At 47.3% G+C, this 14,046-nt stretch overlaps 1 protein-coding gene across 16 annotated transcripts in view; it reads right to left on the reverse strand.

The window, feature by feature from the left end:
• The window catches only part of MSI2 (musashi RNA binding protein 2), a 222,373-nt gene extending 208,679 nt beyond the window's left edge, over nucleotides 1-13,694 (reverse strand). For all 16 annotated transcript variants that reach the window (XM_051809443.1, XM_051809441.1, XM_051809433.1 and 13 more), the window contains exons 1-5: nucleotides 13,573-13,694; nucleotides 13,371-13,411; nucleotides 13,163-13,244; nucleotides 12,714-12,798; nucleotides 8,605-8,646 (exon numbers count right to left, since the gene is read on the reverse strand). In XM_051809443.1, the coding sequence (XP_051665403.1) occupies nucleotides 8,605-8,646; nucleotides 12,714-12,798; nucleotides 13,163-13,244; nucleotides 13,371-13,411; nucleotides 13,573-13,634 (312 nt within the window). In that variant the 5' untranslated portion in view covers nucleotides 13,635-13,694. The remainder of the gene's footprint in view (nucleotides 1-8,604; nucleotides 8,647-12,713; nucleotides 12,799-13,162; nucleotides 13,245-13,370; nucleotides 13,412-13,572) is intronic.
• Between the last annotated feature and the right edge of the window lie 352 nt (nucleotides 13,695-14,046).

The raw sequence follows: 14,046 nt of genomic DNA on the forward strand, positions 1-14,046 counted from the left end.
ACATCCCCTTCAGACAGAGGCAGCCGTTTTCTGTGGTATCAAACCTGGGTGTCAGGAAGCTGCTCTGTTCTCTGCCACACTGAGATGCTTTGGATAATCCCCTGTTGCCCTTTTTTTTCTGTCTCCAGGCTCAAAGGCAGCATCAGTATCAGGCCCATCAGGGCCTTATTTGGGTTCCTACACATTATGCCAAGACCAGACTTGACTGACAACAACTCTGTGCTTTCTCAGTGGTCAAACCCAGCCAACAGTGGGTCAAAACCAGCCCAAGACTTCTTCACAGTGGGTTTTACAAGGTTTTTTTCACCAGGTAATATTTGAAGAGGGTAGAGTCAAATGTTTGGTGAGTATTCTGCAGGCCACCCATCCAGAGCTGGAATCACAGAAAGCATCTGGGGAGCAAGGTGAGCTGTCTAGTGCAAATACATCAATAAAAAAAACCCAAACACCTTATACTGGAGACTTTCTGAGGCGAGGGAGCTCCAGCCACAAGAAGCAGACAGTTTCCACTGTAGTTGTCTCAGCAGGGCTTGTTCAGGACTCACAGGAAAGATCTCCCAGGGATCCCGAGGACATGGCAGAGATCAAGAGTTGACACCACCCAACACAACGGTTGGAAGCAGCCCCAGACCAAAAGGTGGGGCAACACCCTCCATCCCCAGAAAATTTCTATCATATTTCCCATCTCAGTAGTAACTTCAGATTTCAGTGTTTTCTGTTCCCTTTCACAAGTCACTGAGCACACGGTGCTGCTATAGGCTCTGTAGGTCTGCCAAATACAACAGCAGAAGTAGGTGAATTTCACCAGCAAACGAACATCTTTACACTCATTTGCAACACTTTGCAAACCCTTGGCAAAAGGATAAATGCTCAGTGTATGTGTCGGGCCCTGCACACAGCTCGGGCTCAGAGCAGGGAATCGTCTCTGAACATTAATGATTGATAATGCGGCCAAAAGGAAAACTACACAGGAGTTTCACTCGCTCAGCAAGCACTGCAGAAGAATCCCTGGCAATATCCCCTTCAGCAACACCTTTTTGCAGCAGTGCAAACACCAAACCTTCTGCCAGTGCTGAGCTGACAAGCTTTTGCCACAAACCAAGCCTCTAACTTGAGCAGTACCTCCCCCATCCAGTGGGATTTACGGATACTTGGGATGAATGCTCAGCTCCTTGCAGCCTCTTTACACACCACACCACAGTACCCTCAGCATTTGTTACAAAAACCTCCACAGAGTTTCTATCCAGCAGTCATTCTCTTTCCACCAGCATTCAAGACTCTGAAAGTCTTGCCGGCGCTTCACAGTCCCTATTTTAAATAAATCAAAATTTCAAAACAGTTCTTCACCCTGTGCTCCTCACCTTCTCTTTGATGCACAGCTGACCCACAGAACAATGTAAAGATGAACTCAGAGTCAGGAACACTAAAAGACTGATTAAAACAACACAGTGCAGGTTTGGGGACACTACAGAAGAATTCTGTACCCGCTGGGCCACACCAGCACTCCCAGTGACCCAGTCCCAAACCACAAGGACTGGAGCTGCACCAGGACCCACATCCTCAGCCAAGGAGCCCTGCTCAGCCACATCTCATACTTGTACAGCACACAGAGGAAAATAAAACCAAGAGGACTTAACAACTTCAAACCCTGGGAACTACTTAATTCACCAGATATTAGTTTCTTTCCCCCACCCCACCATTTTTCCCTCCCACCTGCCAGGCCACCTCATTACTGTCACTCTGCATCAGTTCTTGCTACAGTAGTTTTCTTGGACCTTTGCCCCTTCAGTCAGCTTGAAACCTCTTCCCTATTGTACATCAGAGTCAATGGGAAATTAATGCAAGTCTTTGCTGGGGGAGGGCAGGGCCGAGGCAGCGACACTTTCTGCTGCTGTCAATACTTCTTTTCCTTCACCCTTCCTGCCATGTACACTTCACCAACATATTAAGAAGCCTTGTCTGCATTTATCCATGCTCACTGAGGTCTCTGGAACTATTCCTCATGTGCAGAATTGCATAAGCCTTAGCAGGATAGGGTCCTTCTTTATAACAGAAAGTTCCCAAAGTACAATCTTAATTTAAGCCTCCTCAGTCACAGCAATACATCCAGCTGCAGATGTTCCTGCACAGGGAATGACTGAGCAGGGCAAAAGAACTTCCCAACATTCTTCAGATTTTCTCTGCACTCAAAAATTAAAATACTTCCACCAGGAGAGCAGTAAAATGCCAAAGTTTAGAAGTAACTTATTAATACCGCATGCTGATCTGACTACAGAGATTCACATTAACTTTCAAATTACTCAGCAAACCACAATTTCTACAGTAATAATATCACAGAAACCCAAGCCACACTGAACACTGCTAACGTAGTTTTTCAGAATTATTCCAGTGACTAAGGCAAATAGAATGTGTGATTTCAGGGCTAGAAGACTAAATTAAGCTTAAACAATGATTTATTTATTTTTTTTAAAGTCTGATGCTACACTGACCTTGCAATCACTTTTTTGAGGAAACAGCAGATTAGTATCTTCTTGTGAGTGAGATCCTCTGGTGAGGGCAGGGAAATGAGAGCTACAACAGCCTGTCTTCGAAAGAGAAGCTATGGGACTGACCATATACAAAGTACTCTCAAATACACAAAGTAATCTTTTAATCTTTTTCTGCTGCAAGCTTCACAGTTCAACAAAGCATTTAATAACGTGTTTTTAGTCCATCCTGATTCAGCAAAGCACTTACCCACATGCTTATGCCAACTTAAGTATATGTTTAAGTGCTTTCACACAATAGGGGCAGAGAAGATCCAGGCCCTGCAGATGAACTGTTTTCTGAAACAAGCCATTTTTCCCTAAGATGACTGACTCTATTTACAGGTTCTCCTTCCTTTACAGCATGACCCAAAACATGCCTAAAGAGAACACTACAATACAACTGAAAAATCAAGTAACTATTAAGGACAGCATAGACAGCCGTGTATGGCTAATAAACTAGGAGCTGCTCTTTTTCCTTCTCAACACAACACACACCTTGAGGTACACACACCACCTTACCCTGAGGTACACACACCACCTTACCCTGTTTCAATAGCTCTCCTCTAAAAATAAGTTACAAGTTCTCTTAAGGCTTTAGATTTCACAACATTTATGAGACTATCACCAGAGTCAACAGGCTAAAAAAAGAATCCATTAGCATTAACTGGCCTGTCACTGGCAGTGACAAATAAATGAATTTGATGGTTTTAGATCAGTCATTAGTAGACCTACCCCCGGGCTGATAAAGGCTCAGCACTTTGCAGACGAGATGTACTCAATCTGGAAGCAGAGGGGAACACAAGGGTGTTACCATGCTGCTCCTCTTCCATTTCCCTGACCTCCCTCACTTTGGAACCTTTCCTGGCATATGCAAGTGCAGAAAAGTCACCTGGTAGATGCCATTAAAAATAATCCAACAATACAGAAAAACACAGGGAATGCAGAATCACCTATAAAAAAACCAACATGTTAGCTAGTGTTCAATTTTAATTTTTAGTTAGCAGCATGTCAAGGGGACATTAGGACTATTCTAAGCATGAGAGATGTCCTTAGGCAATGAAAATGGAAATACAGACATTCTAACAAGTACAAGACACTCTGTGGGGATTCAGGACAACGTGAGCAATCTACCTGAGTGACTGGGGAGAAGAAATAAATGTTTACATCTCCAAAAAACGACAGAATTACAAAAATCCAGCTCAGCTCTTGTTTCTGACAGAACTCACTGCACTCCACAGAAGGCCCTGCACAGCCCCTTTGTCATCTGGTTGTGGTATCCAAGGACAGAGACCACACTGCCCATCCAGACCACATCACAAACCCAAGCCCAAGAATAAGGGGTTTCAAAACCCTGCTCCTCCACTGCCCGAGAAGACCTGGGTTGATCAGCCAAGATTCAGACTCTGCAACTTGTCCATTTGACCATCTAATGCCAGAGGGAAGCAAATTCTAGGAGCAGCTTACACTGGAAAGGGATCTACATCAAGGCTGGATGAACGAGGTGCCCAAAGAGTGGCTGTAGACCATAAAAAGAAATCCCTCACACCATCTGTAAGGACTTCACAGGACTCTGCTCACAGACAACACCAGATCACGCTACACATCTGTGCCTGATGCCATGAGCAGGAAATACTTCCTCTCTTACTCTACCCAGACCTGCAAATGCAGGGGAATCCAAAAAGAAAAACAAAACAAGCAAACAAACAAACAAACAAACAAACAAAAAAGTCATAGGGAAAAGGTCTGACCTTGCTGCTCTTTACAGCCCAGTGGGGAAGGAAGGGTGACAGGAAAGGAAGAATCCTGAGTTCTGCCAGTGTGTCCAGTTCACATTCTTTTGGAAAAAAACCCCAACTTCAAAGTCTACCCAATACTTAAAATAAGATGGGAAGTAGTGGGACTAACCTGGAGTTTACAGGCAGAAGGAGAGGAGGGAACAAACAAACCCCTGATTTTCAAGGTCCATCATTTGCTTTGGAATAAGATCTCTCCCTGTTACTCTGGCTCAGGTTTATCAGCCAAGGGATGCAGACACCCCACCCACAGTTAACTTAATTGGAATCAGACACACAAATCCACTGGTTAGCTCTAAAAAAAAAAAAAATCCCAGGTTGGCCTGGGTGTTATTCCAAAAGGGCATGCCCTCCATTTGCTGCTCTGGAATACCAGCTTCACATGGCTTTAACCAGCAGCAACTCCCATGAAAGAGGAGTTGTTGACACTGTTTCTTCCCTAGAAGAAGGACCAGATGTGCAGAACTGCACCACTTACAGCCCACGTGCCCAGCCAGACAGGAAACCAGCCAGGCCACAGACAAGGTCCACACAGTGTGCACAGCCCCTGCCTGACTGACTGGGGCACTGAGGGCCAGGACTGTGCTCAGCTCTGCACCGACCTCTGGGAGAACACAACACATCTAGCAAAGACCTTGGGGTTCAGCATCACCAGCCCATCACCAGACAAAAGGCTTCCCTCACCAAATAGAGTTCTTTTGATGTTTTGTGACCAAACTGTCACCAGCATTCTGTACCCAACCCACAGACTAGATCCCAAATTAAAATATGCAATAACCACCTTTACTCTGGGCCATCAGCAGACAGGACAGCAGACATCCAGCACCCAGTGCCAGCCCATGCCAGTGAGCCACAGCAGCAGCTCCAGCAGCAGCAGTTACCCTGCCCTTTCTATTCCTCTCATTCCTGAAGAGGAAGGATACATCCCACAGCCAGCAGGGCACATACTCAGTGCCCTTGGACACCATCAATGTTACTACAAGTAGCTCCAGCTCGTTGAACTGGGAGCAATTCCCAACCATGTGCTTTCTGCCCCTCCAATAAGTGCTGGAAGAACAAGCAGCTCCATCCCATCCTGGAGGAACCTGAACACAAAACACAACTCGGTGGGCAGCCTCACTAGCTGCAAACTTTGACTGAAGTTTTACCTGCTCCTGTTTCATACAGGGCTCTGCATGCCAAAGCATCTAAATTTCTGCACCAGTAAGTCACACAAAGATATTTTCATGGCCAAGGAGCTTCTCTGTGGACAGAGGCTGCTGTCCTTTTGCTCTTCAGGTTTGTTTTGGTTTTTAAATAAATCCCTAAGGCAGAGGGGTGAGGGAGGAAATTGCTTACATGTGAAAATATCTAATGAACATGCTAAGTCAAAGATTCTCCAACCTAATAGAGCAGGTAATATCAGAACTGCCAGGCTATGTATAGTAAAAAGACAAACTATTAATAGTCTTCAGTATTCAAAAGGGGGTACAAAACTACTGCCACCCCATCGCTGCTGCTTTTTAGGGATTTTTTAAGTCAGTAGAGTTATAAATGATCTACTGTTACAGAGTGCCTTCCAGCACTTGGAAACAAGACAGATTTTTATCAAGGAACAGCAGCCGCAGGAGTACACTCTTTTCATCTCGCTGCTAGCCATACACCAGAGCCCCAATGAGTTAAACCCTGCAGCAAATTTCCTAAAACAATGGCTTCAAGTCGTCCTGGACTTCCCAAGGAGAGCAGGATTACACATCATGGCATAATCCACTGGAGGCAATCAGCAGGATTTTCCAGAGGGTCATTCTAAGAAAATCAGGGAAGAATGCTCGGCTGTTACAACCTGCCACTGCTTGCTCAGGAACCAATTTGCATCACCAGAGAGGTGTCAAACCATGGAGATGCAGTTTAAAAAGCCCAAAAGAAAGTGTTTTACTGGGCTGTGGTTTGAAAGGGGCAAGGAGCAATTCCGTGGATGAGGAGGGGGAAGGAACACACACAAGTGTGACCCCGCAGATCACCTTGGGCACTGGACCTGGCAAGGGCAGAGCCAGTGCACATGAGCCCACTGAAGAGTTAATCATGCTGAGGAGGGTCAAAAGGGCTCCTGAAGGAAGGAGATGGATGGAAGGAGGGAGGGAAGCAGAATGGGGAATGCACCCCCAGCCCTGCTCCCACCTCAGCACCCGTCACTGCCAGGAAAGTCACAAAAAAACAAATCCCCATTTTGCTAAAAGGAAGATTACTTGGTGTGGAGGGAAAAAACCCCAAACAAATTCTCCCCTTGCACCTAGAGAGAGACAGAGACATTTCATTAAATGCCATTAATCTCCACAGACCCAAGCATTAGCTAGTTAATTAGACTAAAGTACAGTCACATTTTAACGCTGAGCATTTGCTATTCAACTGGGATAAATGAACAGCTAAAGTCCAAAACCTTAATTCAGTATCTAATTAAAAAACAAAAACCAAAATATCCAGATTATGAAATGCTGGCCAGAATGACACGTCATAATAGATGTAAAATCTGTTCTTTATTGCATCTGCTTTTCTCCAGTTTCCAAATAGGGCTGTTTTCAATCTTCAGATTTTTTTCAAATGCCCCATAGACATCCCAACACTTAGAAAGGACAAGTGTGTAAAAAGCAGCAACAGACACTGCTGACCTCTCCAGAGAGAGCAAGATCCTGCCAGGAGTGGCATCCAGCCTCCGTTCCAGCATTTGCCCCACACTCAAAAGATGTCTGTTACCAAACACCAAGGGGAAAAAAAACACCCTATGCAGAGGAAAACAAAATCTCCTTTGTAAAAACAACCTGATTTCGCATTCTTTAACCCGAAAATTTAACTCACTAATATCTTCCACGTAAGACATGCCCTGGTTTTTTTAATTGTTAGAGAAGAATCACATGGGACAGCTTAACAGCTCTGTTGTAAGCTTTATAAACTTCTCCAAATAACACTGTAGAAACAGATAACTGGTAATTGAAGACAGTTTAAAATGTAAATAAGCCTTTAAAAGGTATTGGGAAGGGGGAAAGGAACATCAGTCACTGCACAAGACCAAAATTCTGGTAACTTTACATCGCATCTTACAGACAGAATCAATCCAACAACATAATCCAGAAGCCACAAGCCCCACACATTATAAACTCTTTGCTCAGCACAGAAACAAGCCAGGCACACCATTATTTACCAGTTAGTTATTAGATATGTCCTAGGAAGAAAAGAACCTCTAAACATCTCCCTACATTAGTCTGGTTTAAAATTCTGCAAGTAGGTTGTTGGAGTTTGCTCCCTTTTTTTTTTTCCAAGAACTCATTCCCACCAGCTTTAGACCACTTTTCCTTGCTGACTTGCATCCACAAATCTGCAGCCTTGCCTTTCCATCTTTTTAATCAGAAGACTGAAGTAACCCAAGATGACTAGAGCGTATACAAGTGCCATACACCAGCTGAATTGAGTTTTTCCAACAGACTCTTAAAAACAAAGACAATGACAAAAGTTTTCTTTCAGCCCCTGGTTTTCAAAATTCACACACTGCACGTTTGGCTTTGGAACTGCTTTGTTTTCATTAGGCACAGCCTAAAGGGCAGCAGCCACTCCTACTGCACGGGCAGTGCCTCCAGGAGCGATGGCACGCAGTGGGTTTGGAGGCAGCACACAGGTAGAAGTGTCTCTGCCTATCCCTGTCCCTTCGTGGAGACTGGTCACACCATGGCCAGGTCACTGCTCCAGCCTGACCAGCTGGACACTCAGACCTCATTGTCCCTCTGCTCTTGCAAAATATACCCTGTGGCCCCAAGAGCTCAGGGCCTCATCAGAAACTTGCTATCCAACACTCACTGGTCTCCACGCACATCTCAAGTTATACAAAAGAAAATTCGCAAACAATGAAGGCAGAGGTATATTCCCATCCACTACAACCATTACAACCACAGAACTGAAAGCTCAGCTCAAAACAAGCCTGAAGTCTGTACTTAATCCAACCACTCTCCACAAACACCCTGCAGAACACGCTGTGTGGAACAGCCCCACGGACGCGGGGCTGCGGCCGCGAATCCCGACGGATCCGGGGCCGGCTCTGCCCTTCGGCCGCACCGACCACCCAGCTCTGCACGGACACGGTCAGACACGGCAGCACAGAGCCCTCCCCTGTGCCACAGCCACTCACTGATCCCCTCAGACGCCGAGCACTCTGGCTTTAAAAGCTTTCATTGCCAATTCCCCGGCTGAAACCCGAACTGCCTGGCAACAATGACTCTCTGTGTGCCTAAAATCCTATTATCGATCCTCCTACTTACCTTGGGCTGTGCTCGTCGGGGAAACGCAACTTTAGGGTCAATCTGAGGAAAAAGAAAGGGGAAATCAACAAAATAGCTTTGGTTGTCATTGCAGAGTATTTTGGTTTTAAATCATTGAATTATTAATCCCTCATTTCTCAGGCTTGTAGTTCAGCACACCGGGTCATCCAGAACCACTCTGGAACTGATGGGTCACAGACTGGGTTTGTCTGGGGAGGGAGATGGGAAGAGAGGAAGAAAACATCTCTTCTGCACACCTCTATCATCTTCTGGGAAACAATCCCCACTGGTGCTCGGGGAGCTCTGGATTAGTCCCTGGGTGCTGCCTCTACCACCAAAACTGCGTGTTAGGGATTATCTGCATGCTCTGGAGGTTGCACAGGAAGAGGGCCAGCATTCCTGACCAACATCTTAACTTGCTGGGTTTGACACCTGCACCTTCCCACGGTTGGGTTTGGGGTTACAGGGTTTTTTTCTGCTCTGTTTTGTCAACTGATGAGCAACACCACACTAAAAAGGAAAGTCAAAACCAAAGTCAAATTATTCACATTTCAATTATTAAAACTAAAGTATCGGAAGGGCTAGATGCTCCTTCATAACTACATGCCAAATTGATCTGGTTTGCCAGCTCTCCAAGAATATAAGTGAGCAATGGAGAACCAAAAAGGGGCATTTATGGGATAGGGTGGGAAGAGAGCAGGGGAAGACACAAATATGTGCAGGTTTTGTGTATGTGAAACATACAGGCACTTACACCAGAAGAAAACACGTTCCTAGAAAAGGTTTTCCATGAAGGAGTCACATCACCACAGACACAAAAAGGAAGGGGGAAAAAAAAAATCCTTGCTCTACCACACTCCCTTAAGATGCAGTTGACCCCCACTGTGCTGCATCCATTACAGAGTGTGCCCCCTCTGCAATTCCCAAACACTCCTTCTGCACTTTTACACACAACTTCCACACGGGTCAGCTCTGAAAAGGGACTCCTCTCTCCCATGACAAAATGACTTGAAACCAAAAAGACACCACCACAGATGCATGGCTGGATGTAAATAAACACGTCAACAACTGCCCAGTTTAAACTGCAATAAAATGCCTCCGTGTTGCTGGTTTCACCTCCAGCTCTCAGCAGCACCTGCATGCAGACATGTTCTACAGGATCTGGAAAGGATGTTTGGAAGTACTAAATCCTACCTGAACTGTGCAAGCTGGGACTGCTTTCAGTGTTGTCTGTGTAACTAACTGATGACACTAACATGTTAAGCATATTCAGAAATAGAGGCTTTCTTTCAGAGTTTGGGTTTGGCTTTTGTTGGGTTTTCTCCCCTCGAGCTAACCTTGACAAGGAAAAGGGAGACATTTCCCTTTGGTACTGTTATTCTGTGGTGATAAATATTCCTGGCACTGCTAAATAACCATGGGCCTCTCCTAAAAAGCAGCTTTACTCAATTAATTTGTCCAAATGGGAAATATCGCAAACATTTCATGTGCAACTGATAAACTGATTTGTCTCCATCAGATACAAATGTAGCATCTGTTTTAAGACACACCTGAGAAATGAGTGATTACATGCCACTTTATTGTTCAAAAAGCATAAAAAGTAAAATTATTTATCTAGAAAGCTAACCTTTTCATAGAGATTAACATTATCTACAAATATATTCAGCACTGACTAGGCATTTGTCTACTGGGGAAATACAACAGGTACGGATTTTCCACAGCGGTACCCAAAGGTGAAGGCAAATTTGCACATTCCTGTTTGTTTCAAGAGTACAGGTTTTCTCACCAAAGTATAATAGACCCACCAGAAGGACATCACTGCAAAGTCCCTCTGGTTAAAAGCAGGGAGAGCCATTAAACTCCAAAGCAACACATTCATTTTGAAGGTCAGTTCAAAGAGCATGAAGTCCTTTGCACCACAGCGACAGATTTTCTTAAAGAACTGAATTTTCCTTCCCCAAACCTTTCAAATAAACACCATCAGCCTTTGAAGACAAATACTAGCAATGGATGTGGCAAATCCATACCTTTTGCATAACCCTGTCAACTATTTAAACAACAACCAAAAAGAAAAAAATTAAAAAAAAAAAAGAAAACAAAAAACAAAGTTCTACCAAAAAAAATTAGTTAGTTAGGTACAATTCTACTTACTGTATCTACAAGTCCTCTAGGAATTGACTATAATACTATTTCTGATATGAATGGCCATTACCTAAACAAAGCTTTAAACGTAACTGTAAACAAGAGCGACGTTTCCATGCCAATACCCAACCGATCTGCCTCCTGTGCTGAACGTTGAAACAGAGTCAAATGCCTTGTTATACTGCACAACAGTTACTACAATACTCTACAAACACACGCCTGAAAGGACCTGCCTGGCTCTGTGTTTGTTTCTGATTCTAAGGGCAATTTCATATTTGGATTGATTCAATCATTATCACACAACCAAACTGAGGGAATTTGTCCTGGTGAAGCTCTTTACCCCTCCCCCAGAGAAGAGCAAATTAATACATTGCAGGGACTAGACTATGATACAGGAAAAAATCTGGGGGAGGACCTAATTATAGTCAGAAATATGACAGGGTGTCCTCTCATGATTTATTTTTTTTAAAAACCCTCGTTGAAGATACTGTTTGCCTTTGTTCTTCTTATCTAAATTTATCTTTAAAAACACATAGAGCATATAGCTGTACATGAAAAGTCTGGTGAGTTTAATCTCAGGAGCACGGTTGAATCAGTTATCTTACCATATCTGATTAAACCTAAAATCAAATTATTAAGGCATGTGAAAGCATGGGCTTCGTGCTCAGACAAGCCCAGCAAAATCTGTAGGTCGAATTAAAACACTAGATTCCACCTGCTTCTATGAGAGCTTTGGGCTTTTTGTTTCCATATAAATTGCATTTTTTAAAAATCATGCACTCATGTTTGCTCCCTGCTCCTCCTATTCTTCATTTAACTATAATCTTGCACACAGAGGCACCCACGAGATGTTGCAGCACCGAGACAGGATTCCTCCTAACACCACGCTCAGGTTAAAATAAAGCCTTTAAGCCCCAGAACACAGACTATAAAACCCAGTTACAGTAAGGAACACGCTCGATCCGTCCAGCAGAAGCTCTGCAGTTCCACCAGCACGAGCCTTCCCTTCCCAAAACACAACCCCCTCCGGAGCCAGCAGCACCAGAGCAGTGATGACCTCTACCAGTGTCCTTCCCCCCTCCCCTCCCAGGTCTGCCGAGGCTGAAACTACAACAAAGTAGGAGGCACAAAACTTCATCTTTTTGCATGGCCTTGATCACAGGGAGAAAACAGGGCCCGGAGCTGCACTCTCTCGATACCTTTTGTTTGACCCGATACCGAAAATGCCGTACTGGGGCAAGGGGAAACTCAGGGGTGGAATTTTTTTTAATTTTTTTTTTTTTAAGCAAATAGGATGTTCATTAAAAAAAAAAAAATAGATCAGCTGAATCTCATGAGCATTTTTTTCCTTATGTTATACACTGGAGATTGAGCACAGCAAAAAGCTCTGGAGAAACAACAACACATTAGGACTCGTGCTTCTCTACCACAGCCACTCTCCACCTCTCGCAGAGCTTCCCATAAATTAACGCGTGCGTTTCGTAAGGGCCCTGCCATCACAGGTGAGGGGACCTCTCCAAAAAATGACTTTGGGAAATGACACGAACAGCAGCTTTCACGGTTTGACAGTAAGTCACTCCCACCTTGAAACGCGTGCACCAATATATAAATAATCAATCAAAAGAAGCACAAAGTTCCCCGCAGAAAGCATTCTGCAGCCCAACACCGAAAAAAAAAAGTTGGATTTTACTCCTCAGCTTTTTCAATGTCACCGCTCAATAAAATATAAGGCCGGGGGAGGAGCCAGCGGTCGGTATGGGGGAATTCGGGCTTAGAAAAAAAAAAAGAAAGTTGCCGCTTTTTGCAAGTTAAAGGCAGAGCCCAGAAAAAAACAGAAAGGAAAATCCCCAGCCATGCAAGGTCCCGGTTCAATGACAGCCTGACAGCGGCCCGAGCGGGGCTCGGTGCGCCCGGGTCGCGTCCCCGCCGTGCCGGGAAGGGCGGGCGGGAGCCCCACCGCGACCTACCGTCTTGGAGTCCAGCTCGTGGTGCGGCTGAGCCAGGACTTTGTCTACACTCGCCGGATCCGCGAACGTAACGAACCCGAAGCCTCTGCGAGAGACAAAGAGCGAGGGGATGGGGGGGGAGGTGATGAGAATTAGAGGCGAGGGGAGAAGTCATAAAAATAAACCGCCGTGTCGTCCCCCCCACTCCCTTCCCCGAAGCCCCCGGGTGCGGGGGGCGGGCGGGCGGCGGCGGCCGCGACCCCCGGCCCCGCTCCGGCTCCACCGGCCGCTTTGTTTCCTGCTCCGGACCGGAGGGATGCGGGCGGGGAGAGCCCTCCCGCAGCGCCCCGCGCGCGGGGTGGGATGCGGGGCTGGGATTTCGGGGTGGGATTTTGGGGGGTGCGGGTCCACCCGCCCCGACGGCAACTCGCGAAGTTTGTCGACCCGAGCGGGGTGGGCGGCGGTTTTACCTGGAGCGCTTGGTGGTGGGGTCCCGCATGACCATACACTCCCTAATTTCTCCGAATTTGCTAAAATAGTCTCTAAGGCTGTCTGCGGAGAAAGAGCAGAGAGGGAGAGGAGGGTCAGGGCTGGGGGGGCGCGGGTAGGGCCCGGCACGGCGGGACGCGGCCCACGCGGGGCGGGACGCGCGTGGGGAAGGGGCGGCGGGGGGGTTACCTGGTGAGGTTTGCCAGCTGAGGCCGCCGATGAACATCTTGCTGGAGGGAGAGAGCAGAGCGGAGTTGAGCGCCGGTGCGGGATCGGCCATTTTGACGGGGCAGCTCCCGGCGGGGCGGAGGGGCGCGGAGCGGTGCGGGGCGGGCCCGCCTCGCCGCCCCCCGCCGCCCCGCTCCGCGCCCCCGCCGCCCCGCCGACTTACCCGGGGTCGTGCTGCGCCTCTCCGGGGCTCCCCGAGGTAGCCTGGCTCCCGTCCGCCTCCATGGCCGCGCCGAGCGAGAGCCCCTGAGAGAACCCCCCCCGCCCGCCCAACCCGCCCCCCCCGGCCCGGCTCCGGCTCGGTTCGCTCCGCTTGCTGTGCCCCTTTTTTCCCTTCCCCCCTCCTCCTCCTCCTCCTCCTCCTCCTCCCTCCGCTACCGGAGGATCTCACTGGAGAGGCGCTGGGGCAGCAGCCAGATCCGTCACACGTGGGATCGGCTTAGCTCAGCGCCGCGCCGGCGCTCCCTCCCCCCCCGCCGCCATCCTCCCCTCCCCTCATCCCGCCCCTCCCTCCCCTCCCTCCTCCCTCCCGGGGGCGGGGCCGCCGCCGGCGCGTGGCCCTGTGTGACGTCGCTGTGACGTCACCGCGCCCTCTCCGCGCGCCGCCCGCCTGCGCCCCGCGCGTGTCCGGGACCCG

This window comes from Manacus candei, unplaced genomic scaffold, assembly GCF_025592945.1.
Source record: "Manacus candei isolate 608988 ecotype Guabito, Panama unplaced genomic scaffold, ASM2559294v1 h1tg000076l, whole genome shotgun sequence".
NCBI lineage: Eukaryota > Metazoa > Chordata > Aves > Passeriformes > Pipridae > Manacus > Manacus candei.